Source organism: Lissotriton vulgaris, chromosome 4_1, assembly GCF_964263255.1.
Source record: "Lissotriton vulgaris chromosome 4_1, aLisVul1.2, whole genome shotgun sequence".
NCBI classification, from domain to species: Eukaryota; Metazoa; Chordata; class Amphibia; order Caudata; family Salamandridae; genus Lissotriton; species Lissotriton vulgaris.
Window position 1 is genome coordinate 315,927,040 of NC_141691.1, and position 13,874 is coordinate 315,940,913.

The 13,874-nt window shown below is 41.5% G+C and overlaps 1 protein-coding gene across 1 annotated transcript in view; it reads right to left on the reverse strand.

The window, feature by feature from the left end:
• Window positions 1-304: 304 nt before the first annotated feature.
• Window positions 305-13,874, reverse strand: part of BRS3 (bombesin receptor subtype 3) — a 113,734-nt gene continuing 100,164 nt past the window's right edge. Inside the window, exon 3 of the mRNA XM_086966765.1 lies at window positions 305-1,088. Coding sequence (XP_086822891.1) covers window positions 681-1,088 — 408 coding nt within the window. The 3' untranslated portion in view covers window positions 305-680. The remainder of the gene's footprint in view (window positions 1,089-13,874) is intronic.

Here is a 13,874-nt window from a genome sequence, read left to right on the forward strand (position 1 = left end):
TGTAATGTGTTTGCTTTGTTAAGTTTGTACTGTTGATATATGTACAGTCACTGTCTATTCCTATTTATATGTCACTACTGGAGATAATCACTTATGTTTGTTGTGTTATGTTTGATACGTGTCTAGTTATGCCATTTTCTAAAGATATATGATTTTTTTTTAAATACACTAACTTTTTTCTAGTTGATTGTATTTTTGTTAAAAATATCAGTGTTGTGCGTTTGTTAATTATTGTTGATCATCCCACCCATTGGGGACACAAAATTAAATGTATTGATGTGGCAGAACAACTGTTCACATAACGTACCTATCCCCAGGTTCTGCATTTTACTGGGTTACCCTATTGAGATTATCAATCAAGACATCTACCGTCTTTTTTTTATCCTTTATGACAAATGTATGTAGATGGTTCTGACCACTAAAGCATACGTGATTAATTAAAGAGCAAGTTTCCAGCACACCTATAACCCACTCCAACCAAAAGTATCTGCTGTTTCACTGCCTGTATTTCAGTAAAACATTCACCCTACCTGAGTGGGAACAGACATGTAACATGACTTGACAGCAAACACGTAATTTTTTAACATGATTTCAATTTATCAGAATGCTATGAACAAATCACCCTTGTTTCTTCCACAGCTGAAAAGTCCACTGTCTTTCTCATCCAGCGATAGCCATACTTAAATACTGTCCTCTTCTTTTTTCACGTCGTTGTCGCCGATCAGGGTGAAGCTGATTTCCGAGATCTGTATGTTGTCTTTGACTGCAGTAACCCCGGTGTTGGTGTGACTCTGGGTCGGGCTGGGTTGACGCACAGGAGGCCTGGCCTTGCAGCACATGACCTGCTTTTTGAAATGCTGCCTGAAAGATTTGCTCAGCCAATAGAGAGCGAAGGGGTTTACGCAGGAGTTGCTGAAAGCCAGAGCTCGAGAGAAAATAGTGGCTGTGAGGTGAAACACGGAAGAATCGATCAAGGAGTGATATGTGAAGGATCGGTACAAGTAGAGGATGTGGTTGGGCAACCAGCAAAATGCAAACAACCCAACTAACACCAACACAGTTTTGGCAACTCTTTTACGTGCCTCGATCTAGGGAGAAAATAAGGAAAGGCATAATAATTAGTCCTCTTACAGTTCATCCTTGCTGTCAAAAAACAGTAACATATTCCAAAACTGAAATGATTCACTATTCAATCTTTAGGCTGCTGTGCAGAATATTTACGTTTCTTTATTTGTGAAATATGTCATTTTCTAAAAGGTACACATTGAGCAAATTGCACCGAATTTTAGGGTAATTCTGCAAGGAGGCAATAACCTCCAGGATTAGGGGTCGTACCATGATGCCGTTTTCTGTGCTGCGCCTGCGCAGAAGGCGTCCGTGCGCATCTTTTTGACGTCTTCAGGGCTTACACTAGCTTGAAAAAGCTCCAGTTAATGCTTGTTTATCCGACAGCAGAGCTCGAAAACTCATGTCAGTAATTGCATGATTTTAGACAGCACTGCTTGGAAACAAAGGGGCATATTTACTAGGGTATGCAGTCATAATATCGATTTTTTTGATCGACCTACACTAATGTCGAGTTTTAAATAGCGTAGGGACAGAATATAGAAGTCAAGAATATCGTTGACCAGAATATCGACCTTAAGGTAAGTAATATTGTTTTTTAAAATATTGAAGTAAGTAATATCGAAGTAACTAATATTGTTAGCAAAAATATTGTTGTTATTAATATCGATATTTATATTAGTGTCATGTATTTTATATGTATGTGTTTAAAATTTTGTGTAGTGTTTTTTAATTATTTTTAAATATATGTATTGAATGTTTAGAAATTAGTAATTTATTTTCAATGAAATTTAGCTTTTTAGTATCAGAGCGGGTTGTGTGTTTATAGGGGAATAGGGTGGGAAGTAATTTAATTATAATTAATAATTTTTATTTTTTATTTTTCATGATTATTAATTTATTATTAATTAATTATTAATTATTAATTCATTTTTATTAATTGATTCATTGATAATTAAATTAATGTGTTATTTTGTATGTGTAGCGGGTTGTGAGTTTATGGGTGAATAGGGTTTGAGGTAAGTTTTTTATAATTAAGTACATTTAAATTTGTATTAATTGATACTGATTATTAATTTATTATTTAATTATTAATTGGTAATTAATTTTTATTAATTTATGAATTGAAAATGTAAATAATTTTTTTATCTATTTGTGTAGTGGGTTGTGTGTTTATAGGAGAATAGGGTGGGAAGTAATTTATTGTTATTTTAGTAAATATTTGCACTCACTGGGTGTGGGAATAGTAATTTTAACCCCTATGCTATCCAACAATTTCCCTACTGTTGCACTCACTGGAGTGGGAATAGTAATTTTAACCCCTGTGCTATCCAACACTTTCCCTACTGTCGCACTCACTGGAGTGGGAATAGTAATTTAACCCCTACGCTATCTAACACTTTCCCTACTGTTGCACTCACTGGGAGTGGGAATAGTAATTTTAACCCCTATGTTATCCAACACTTTCCCTACTGTTGCACTCACTGGAGTGGGAATAGTAATTTTAACCCCTGTGCTATCCAACACATTCCCTACTGTCGCACTCACTGGAGTGGGAATAGTAATTTAACCCCTACGCTATCTAACACTTTCCCTACTGTTGCACTCACTAGAGTGTGAACAATAATTTTTACCCCTAAGCTATCCAACACTTTCCCTACTGTTGCACTGTTTGGAGTTGGAATAGTAATTTTATTCACACCACTATCTAATACTTTTTGTATTATTTAGTTAATGTAGTATGTAATTAATTTTAACAATATTGAAAATAATTTTTGTGGTATTTATTATTACTATTTTTGTTAATTAATTATTATGTTATTTAAAACATTTTTTTATTAATAAGTATGTTTATTTAACCCCCATGCTATTCTACATTTTCCACACTGTTACACTCACTGGAGTTGGAATAGTAATTTTAACCCTAACGCTATCCAACACTTTCCCTACTTTTGCACTCCCTGGAGTGGGAATAGTAATTTTTACCCCTACGCTATCCAACACTTTCCCTACTGTTGCACTCACTGGGAGTGGGAATAGTAATTTTAACCCCTATGCTATCCAACACTTTCCCTACTGTTGCACTCACTGGGAGTGGGAATAGTAATTTTAACCCCTATGCTATCCAACACTTTCCCTACTGTTGCACTCACTGGAGTGGGAATAGTAATTTTAACCCCTGTGCTATCCAACACTTTCCCTACTGTCGCACTCACTGGAGTGGGAATAGTAATTTAACCCCTACACTATCTAACACTTTCCCTACTGTTGCACTCACTAGAGTGTGAACAATAATTTTTACCCCTAAGCTATCCAACACTTTCCCTACTGTTGCACTGTTTGGAGTTGGAATAGTAATTTTATTCACACCACTATCTAATAATTTTTGTATTATTTAGTTAATGTAGTATGTAATTAATTTTAACAATATTGAAAATAATTTTATTGGTATTTATTATTACTATTTTTGTTAATTAATTAATATGTTATATAATTTTTTTTTATTAATAAGTATGTTTATTTAACCCCTATGCTATCCTACATTTTCCACACTGTTACACTCACTGGAGTTGGAATAGTAATTTTAACCCTAATGCTATCCAACACTTTCCCTACTTTTGCACTCCCTGGAGTGGGAATAGTAATTTTTACCCCTACGCTATCCAACACTTTCCCTACTGTTGCACTCACTGGGAGTGGGAATAGTAATTTTAACCCCTATGTTATCCAACACTTTCCCTACTGTTGCACTCACTGGAGTGGGAATAGTAATTTTAACCCCTGTGCTATCCAACACTTTCCCTACTGTCACACTCACTGGAGTGGGAATAGTAATTTAACCCCTACGCTATCTAACACTTTCCCTACTGTTGCACTCACTAGAGTGTGAACAATAATTTTTACCCCTAAGCTATCCAACACTTTCCCTACTGTTGCACTGTTTGGAGTTGGAATAGTAATTTTATTCCCACCACTATCTAATCATTTTTGCATTATTTAGATAATGTAGTATGTAATTAATTTTAACAATATTGAAAATAATTGTAATTATTTTAGTTATATATATATATATATATATAATTATTTAATTTTTATTTATATTATTGTTTTATGTGTAGAGATGTATTTGTAATTTATAAGATTTTTTTAACACTTTATAAGTTAATAAAAGAATTATTAAAAAGTATTATTGAGTAAGTATATATTAAAAGTTATATGTATATGTTTAATTTATTTTTACCACATATATATTTGTTATAATATTTTAACATTTTAAAATATTTATAACTATAGTTATTTTAATTATATGTATTATTTACTTTATTTTACATTATTTTTGTAACTTTAAAAAAAACTATATTTTAACGATATTTTTGACTTTGATATTATTTTTTTCGATATTTTTGTACTTACCATAATGTAGATAGGTTGTCGATATTCTTGACTTCGATATTTTTGCGTCAATATTTCTATAGGTCGATTTTCTGTCGGTATTCTGTCATATGTCTTGGCTAAAGACATGCTCCGTCACTATAGAAATGCATGGCTGCACCATATTTAAAAGAATATGGTGCTGCACTGCGTTTCCACCTGCTCTGCCGAGCGCCAACGCATTCACCCTTGCACAATAGTGCAAGGGTGCCGTTGAAGGGGAAGATGTTTATGTGCAGGAAGCTGTCCCTTCCTGCACATAAACAATCATTAAAAGGCGTTTTGTAACTTCTGTGTGTGCTTCTCAATGCAGGACATAGAAGTTGCAAACATCACTTTTTTTAAATGATTTTTTATGTGCAAGAAGGGACACCTTCATGCACATAAACAATCATTGGTGTTTTCATGTTTTCATTTCTCCTTGTTTCGCCAGGGTAAGACCATTTTTTCCCTGGTCTTAATTTTGGCACTGCCTCCTATTAACGCCACTCTTGTAAATATGGAGCAGCATCAATATCAATGGGTGTTGTGGTGGAACGCCCACAGCAACACTCAGTGCCCTCTCCATTCATGCTAAGTATGCCTTGTAAATAAGGAGAGGCCCCTGTCATGTACACAGCGCGCAGCATGCAGGAATCACTCAGGACGCTGATCGTGTGTATAGAGGTACTTCTTTATTTCGGTATCTCGTCAGTCCGTCAGGGCACGTCTGTCCTCGTCCTCTTCCTATTGTATAATGTCCTTTCCTGTCCCTCGACAGGAAGTGGTGTCCGGTGACCTGGTCACCACCCTGTGACCCACAGGGTCCTAGCGTCCAGTGTCTGTCGTGGTCATCACATCTCCCCCTTGTCACAACAAATACTTTCCCCATGCACAAGTCCTGGCAATACTATCCACACTGTGGAAAGCTTGTGAAGGAGTGCAAGAGAGAGAGAGAGAGAGAGAGAGAGAGAGAGAGAGAGAGAGAGAGAGAGAGAGAGAGAGAGAGAGTCTCTACATTTCTTCTATCAGTCTCTTTGTCTTTTTGCACTCTCTTCTTGGTCTTTGTTCTCCGCTCTGTTCTGGTCCTCCACCTTCTTCTTTGTGTGTTGTCACTTCTCCGTTTGTTCCTTGCTCTCTTTCCTCCACTTCCGGTGTCGTTATTGCTCTTTCTCCTTCTTCCATTTTGAACTCCTTGAAGTGTGAGCTGTTTCTTGTTATCTTTCGATGGTCTGAGACCGCGGTCACCATTGACCCGTTTACTCCAGTCACTACCAGCGGATCTTTTGAAAAAGGGCTGTCGGATTTTCTATGCTGTGTTTGCTTCACTATTACTAAGTCTCCTTCCTTTAGTTGGTGTTCAGCTGCATGTCTCTTTTTGTCAGCATATTCTTTCATTTTCTTTTTCTCTTTGTTGTCTCTTTCTGCGATCTCTTGTCTGTTGTTGTCTGCTATGGCTTCTCTCTGTGGTAGCCTTGTTTTGCTTATTCTTCCTAACACCAGTTCTGCTGGGCATCTGCCCGTGGTGCTGTGAGGGGTGTTCCTATAATCTCGTAGTACCTGACACAGCGCTTGTCCAATGGAGATCTGTGTCAATTTTGCTCGCTGGATGGCTCTTTTGATGGTCCCCATAAATCGTTCTGCCATTCCGTTGGCTTGTGGCCACAGTGGAGTTATTTTCCTGTGTTTGATCCCCAGGTAGTCCACGAACCTGCGGAATTCTTCTCCTGAAAATGGAGGACCATTATCTGTTTTCAGTGTTTGTGGTGAGCCCCAGGCAGCAAATATGTCGTCCAGCACTGGTAAGGTGGCATTTGCCGATGTCGATGACACTTCCCTCACTATTGGGAATCTCGAAAATTCGTCAATGACTACCAGCAGGCACTTTCCAGTCTCCAGTGGCCCATAGAAGTCTGCCGCTAGTTCAGTCCATACTGCCAATGGCAGTTCCGACATCCTCAACGGTGTGGGCTTACTGGATGATCCAGTGACTTGACAGGTGTGACATTGTGACACTTCTTCCTCCACCATGCTGTCTAGTCCTGGGAACCACACTCTTTCTCTCAACATCTTCTTTGTCGCTACTATTCCTCTGTGTGATTCATGTGCTATCTTGACTGTTCTCTTCCTTAGTCGATGTGGTATTACAATCCTTGAACCTCTCATCAGAACTCCGTTCTCCGTCTCCGACAGTTCTTCGCCTATCATTTTGAACGCCAACAGTTCTTCTTTGTCAACCCCTTCTTCTGTGACGGTGTTGCTATTGATGTGTCTTCATCTCTGTAGCCTCACTATCGTTCCTATTGTCTTCATTGTCGGATCTCTTTTTGTCTCTCGCTCCAGTTCTTCACTTGTTATTGTCTCTGGAGTGTTTTGTTTCACGATGAAGTTTAGGTATTCTTCTGCCATTGTGGTACCACCATTCTGATAAGGGAGCGGGTGTCGCGACATGTAGTCGGCTGGGTTTTGGTCTTTGCCTGGTTTGTGTATTATTTTGAAGTTATAGTCCATCAGCCTTATTCCCCACCTTTCTATTCTTGGTGGTATTTTTGCTTTTGGGTTGCCATAGATAGTCACTAGCGCTTGGTGGTCTGTCACTATTGTGAATGGTTTTCCATATATGAACATGTGGTAGTGCTCACATGCCCATACTACCGCCAAGCTCTCCTTCTCTGGTTGAGAGTAGGCTCTCTCAACATCGGACAGGCTTTTGCTTCCGTATGCTACTATTTGTTGAGGTGAATCTTTCCCAGGTTTGTGTTGTGCTAGTATTGCGCCCAGGCCTACCGGGCTGGCGTCTACTGTTAGTTCTGTGCATAGGTTCGGGTCGAAGTACGCTAAGTGGTCTACTGCCGTCACTTATCTCTTCAAACGCTTTTGTGCACTCTGTGGTCCATTCGAATGGGTGTCCTTGTTTTGTCAGTTCTCTCAATGGTGTGCTCACCGTTGCGAAGTCTTTTATGTACCTCGCGCAGTAGCTGGCAAGGCCAAGAAATGAGCGTACGTCAGCGACGTCTTTTGGTTCACTCGTTTTTTTGAGCTTGTCTATCTTGCTCCTGTCTGGCCTCATTCCTTTTCGTGAGAATATGTGTCCAAAAAACACTAGTTCTTCTCTTCCCAGCTCGCATTTCTTTTGGTTTCTGTCAGGCCCACCTCTACTAACCGTGAGCATACTTCCCTCAGTGCCGTGTCATGTTCTCCGTCTGACTTCCCAAAGACCAGAATGTCATCGCTGTAGTTTAGACTGTTCGTTATCGGTCTTATTATCTGCCTGATCGTTTCTTGGAATATTTCTGCTGCTGAAGATATTCCAAAGCTCAGCCTTTTGTAGCGAAACAGTCCGAGGTGCGTTGAGAAGGCCGTTATGTATCTGGATTGCTCATCTAGCTCCAATTGATGATATCCCTTGCACAGGTCTAGTTTGGAAAATTTTCTCATTCCTGTCAGGCAGCTTATCATGTCGTCCAAATGTGGCCCTGGGTGCCTTTCTCTTTCGATGGCTGTGTTTGGCACTCTCATGTCCACACAGATTCTTATCTGCGTAGTGTCTTTCTTTGGTACAGCCACTATTGGTGACACCCATGGCGTTGGTCCTTCTGCGGGCTCAATGATATCCTGTGCCAGTAAGGCCTTTATTTCTTCCTCCACTTGAGGTTGTAGATGTATTGGTACCCTTCGGTGGTGCTGTGCAACTGGCCTGACAGCCTCATTTATGTGTAGTGTTATTTGTTTTCCTTTTAGTTTTCCTAGTCCTTCCGTTAGTTTCGGGAATTCCTGTAGTATGCTCTCTTTTTCTGACATGTGATACATCATTTTCAGTAGTCCCATTACTTTTGCTGTTACATTGCTTAGTAGACACGTGCTGGAATGTCTCCTCGTAACACATGTATTTCTTCTACGACAGTCTTGCCTTTGTGCGTCATGGTGTCCGTGAATTTTCCCATGTTTGTTACAGGATTTTGTGCACCCCATGTAAATACTCTTACACTTGATGGTTGTAGCGGCGGCTTCTTCTTCATCTTGTCATATTCTGTGGCACACATGATGTTGCACGTGGCTCCGCTGTCCAGTACAAATTTTGTTTGATGGGGCCCTACTTCAATTGTCACCCAATCCGTCTTCTTTATTGACTTCCTGTCTATTAGCCTGATATGTTCCTCTTCATGCCCTTCGTCCGTGGTCATGAGATATAGGCGTTCTACTTTTCTTGTTGTTTCTTCCTCTTCCTCTTCTTCTCCTGATTCTCCCGACGAGCTCCTCTCCGTCGCTTCCATGTGCCGTACATGTTTTGTTGTTGTTGTTCTTGGCTTTCCTGGCCTGCCACGTTCACTTTTGAATTGTCCACCTTGGGACATAGTAGCAAAGTGGTTGCTTCTGTTGCATTTTCTGCACGTTTGACCAAATGCTGGGCATGGTCCTCTGTGAGGGAAATTCCAGGCCGCACCTGTAGCATTGGGAACTTTGTTTCTTCGCCGCTTGTTCCTTGTGTCCTCCTTTCCAGTTCCCTTTCTTGCCGGTGTCTGCCATTCTATGTATTTGTTCACCCTTTCGATCCATCTGTTTCGCTTGTATCATCGCTCTTGCGTCTGCCCTCGCAAGATCTAGAATTTTTTCTACAGTGGTCGGTTCTTTTAGTAGTCTTGTGCGAAATTCCGTGTCTCGGCAGCCTTCTATCAGTTTGAGGCGAAGTGCCTGTTCGTTGTCGTATTTTTCAAATTCGCAATGTGCTACTAGCTTTCTCAGCCTCGTTGCAAAGTCATCCATTGACTCTTCTGGCTGCTGATATGCCATGTGAAAAGAATATCTCTCAAAGTCAACGTTTCTTTGCGGGTCGAACTTGGCCGTCAGACACTTTATTAATTTCTCATATGTTTCTAATTCACTCTGTGGCAGTGTTATGAGGAGGTCATCCACCTCATCCCCCACTAGCTTTAAGAACAGATCTAATTTTTTTTCATTCACCACATCAGTCGCCTTCATGTATCGTTCAAATTTTATGATCCACTTTTCCCACCGGATGCCCACTTGTGGCTCCGATACAACGAAAGGCACTGGTCTGCGGTATTGTGCACTCTGTGACTTTGTGTCTGGCATTTTCTTTAAACTCTTTTTATTTCGAGCTATTTCTGTTGATATCTTTGTTTCTTTATTTCTTTCTTTAACGTTCTTCTCTTATGGTGACAGTGTTGTCCCTTTTTCCTTCTTTTTGGTGCACAGGACACGATGTTTATTTCTGTGAGTGTTCTTTTTGTTTTCTTTCCTTTTATTTAGCCTTTATCTCCTATTCCTTGGCTTTGCCTGTGCTTTGTTTCTCCTTTTTCTTGCAATCGGCACTTTTTTCCTTTTTTCGACCTTTTCCTGACTTTAAAATGGCCGCCCGACTTTCCTGCTCGCTGATTGGCCCTCGCGCCTGACTCCAAAATGGCCGCCGAGACTCTCGCGAGACTTCTTCGCCAATCCGGGCACTGCCTGACTTCAAAATGGCCGCTGCGCTCATTCTTCGTTTCTATTGGCTCTCACGCCTGGCCCCAATATGGCCGCCGAGACTCTCGCGAGAGCTCGCGCTGGCTTTTCAGCTCTTCGAACTTCGCGCTCTTGTTGCTGGCGCTTACCGGCTGTGTTGCTTTTCTCTTTTGCGGCGGTCGGGGTGGGCTCCCACGTCGCTGCTGATTTCTGGACGGCGCTTCACTCTTCCCTCTTCCTTTTGGCCACGACGCGATCCCGGGTGGGCTCCTGGTTTTAAATCGCGATTTCTGCACGCAGGGACCGGATCCGTCCTTCGTCGCCAGATGTCATGTACACAGCGCGCAGCATGCAGGAATCACTCAGGACGCTGATCGTGTGTATAGAGGTACTTCTTTTTTTCGGTATCTCGTCAGTCCGTCAGGGCACGTCTGTCCTCGTCCTCTTCCTATTGTATAATGTCCTTTCCTGTCCCTCGACAGGAAGTGGTGTCCGGTGACCTGGTCACCACCCTGTGACCCACAGGGTCCTAGCGTCCAGCGTCTGTCGTGGTCATCACAGCCCCTATCGCCATCACAATGTCCTGAAAAGTGATGTTGGGGTGGCGACAAGGGCTTGAAATTATGCCCCAAAAAGTGTCAAACCCATCTCCAAGCTATGCTCTCTGCAAATCAGGCACTAACTTGAAGAACTATTGGGTTCAATGAATTCAGTGCAAGTGCATAAAATAGGAGCCAGCTTAACTGTTTAGGATTTAGCCTTGGGCGTTGAGTTGTAATGCACCTACAGAATCTAAATCTCATACATGTAACTAGAATGGATTCCAATGTGATGCATTAATTGTAGACAACACAGATCAGAAAGAGTGAGTAGTCATTTCCTCGCTCTTCTTTTGAACTGTGCTGTCTGCCTTTCATGCATTAATACAGTAGACTTCCAAGTTATATGTATACTCTTTAGACACTCCAAACACTGAAAAGTAGGCACTCGCCTCTGCACTAAACCAACACAGTTGCATATGAATCAGCCACAGTTTCGCATACATCATCTTATGTAAACAATGGTTGTTTCTCATCTTTTCTGCACATTGCGTCAATCTGATATTTGCTGGTGGTAATTTGTGTGTCCTGGGCCTATTTTGCCCCATTACTGAAAATCAGTTGGTAAGGTAAAAATGAACCGGTTAATACTCATCTCAGTCATCCTCATCAAAGTTATGACAAGACTGATATTTTGCTTCATTACACAGAACTGACCTCCCTAGCCCAGCAGTAAAAAAAAAAACATTTGTGGGAAGTCTCCTCCTTTTTAATTTAGGCAGGGACGGAATGGGAACCCAAAGCAGCCCTGTAAACAGGCACAGTCGACACAGGTAAAAGTGGTGGGCAGGGTGGGGGGTGGCGGGAGTCGACAGACTACGGGATAAGTAAAATAAAAAATATATATATAAAAAAAACAGCGATGCGATGAGTGCAAGGTAAGTGGTTTTATCATTTTTTAATTTAATTTTACTTATCCCGTCGTCTGTTGACTTCCCTCCATCCCTGCCCCACTCCACCACCGCACCGTCCCACCGCTCTTACCTGTGCCCGCCACGCCTGCCTGGAAATTTTGTTGGCCAAGCCCCAGTTGCTGGCTGGAAACGAAAGTGATTGATTTATACTTGCTTGCTGCTTGTGGTATTGCTGGGGCTGATATTGCAGCACCGCTGCAAAATCAGCCTCCAGTAACAAAACTAGCTCCCATCCTTCCAGCCTCCCAGGGAAACACCTCATGCCCTTATCAGCTGGTCTGGGCCTGAATCTAGGTTCCTCTCTCTTCTTTGCAGCCTGATATGAAGTCACCACCTTTTCACTTACTGGTAATATTCTAGCAAATGAAAATACAGGAATAATACTGTGGGTTAGTTTAGCCAGCTCTTACTCCTCTGGAGAGAATTTATTCATGTTGGATCTTGAAAGTGCAGTACTTTGTGGGACAAGATGATGATGATGGCACCCAGTATCTCATTGGACAGTGGTGTCCCCCTGCTTGTCACCCCAGAACACTGAATAAATATGTGATACCTGCATAGCCTCTCAGATCTGCTGCCTGAAACTATAAGGTGAGGAAGGACTGGAGTGTAATGTAATGTAATGTAATGTAACACGTTTTTGTATAGCGCATGGTTACCCAGAGGCATCCCAGCGCTGCAGTAGAATCAGGCTCAAGAGGGAAAAAGGAGAACAAAGGGTCATTTAGGGAAAAGGAAGATTTTAAGGAGCTTCCGGAAGCGCAGATAACACAATTTCACGGGGAGAGAGTTCCATAGCGAGGCCGCATTACAGAGAAGCGGCGGCCTCCTGTGCGTGCTTTCTCTACTCTAGGCACTCTTGCCAGGTACTCATTGTCGCAGAGCAGGAGCTGGAATCTGCCTCTGCACCCAAAGTCCTGCACTCTGAATGACTGCGTCTGTTACACTATCCGGTGCTACTGCCCTGGGAAGGACTGTTCCCTGCTTCAAGAAGGATTAAAGAGTGGGCTCCCTGCAAGCTACATGTTAGGACAAGGCTGGTCTACAATTTGTAGAAATGATTCTCAAGACAGCAAATATCCCCTTAAGAAAATCACAATGGCAAATATTCCATTGAATTCTCGTTTGCCCAAACTGTGGAATTCCAGTTATCAAATGTATTGTATGCAGATGACTTATTCCTCGTAAGCAGAACCAAGGTCGGCTTACAGGATCTGTTCAATGCAACCTTCACCAATTTAGCAAGAAATGGGCTGACCATTAACAGGAAAAAAACTCAAATAATAATAGTGAAAGGAAAAAGTTACAGAAGCATACCTGGTTCCTTGAGGATAAAAGAATCAAATCAGTAAAAAGCTTCAAGTACCGTGCAGTACAATTGAAAGGGAATGGAGAATATAGTGACTAATTGGAGGAAACAAGGAAGAAGGGCAACACAATGACTTTTTGCCTGAGGTCTATCTACCAAACTAAATGGCCCCATGCTTACACCAATCTTGCAAGTGGCTCAAGCTAAGATGCTCCCCACTCTGACCTATAGGAGCAAGGCGCTCAGGGGTGGGGACTATGCTACCTGGAAAGAATGGTACTTAAAATATACAGGTCTATCATCCAACTATCTCCAAACACATCACCTGCACAAATTAGGCTGGAGTCTGGCATTGCCAAAAAGTCTCTGGGTTGGAATGCAGACTTCAAGACCTGTTGTCATAGGCTAAGGATGGCACCAGAGGGCTCTTTGGGCTGTCACCTTTGGCATGACCTGGAACTCAATTCAGTGCACAGTTGTTATCAATGCTTGAGGATAAAGACAAAATGTCTAAGCGCAGTCATGCGTGGATGACACTTTAAAATTACACCAGGCTAAAACCACAGGGCTACCTACGTGAAACTTACAGCAACCAGGCCAAGGTGCACTTCCTGAAGTATTGGTTGAGCCTATTACCCCAATTAAAATATTTTCCCAATGGAGAAGGAGGCTGGGGCATGAAGTCTATTGGTTATGCATGCAGGAGCCAGATAACATTGTTCACGTCTTATGCCTGTGCCTTTCTGGCATAGGGGACTGATGTGGGTGGCGAGTAAACATGTAAGGCATATAAAAAACAACTTCAGACTAAAGCAGAGTTGAATTTATCTCCGCACCCAACCACGCTCCATTGCCCACTTCCCGCGTTTCTTTTGTATCTTGCACGCAAACAGCATAACAATAATGTTTTGGGGCACAGAAGCAATTAACGTCACAAAAGTAGGCACCGTATTTAATTTTGCTGTTGTGAAGCAAAAGAATAAGGCAATCATTTTGATTGTATTATTCCATCTCGAGATATATTTTGCATTAAAAAAAATGTGACGCATATTAGAAATTGCAAATTCCACAATGCAAGTCCTAACAATAAGCTGTGTGATTGAATTATTCACA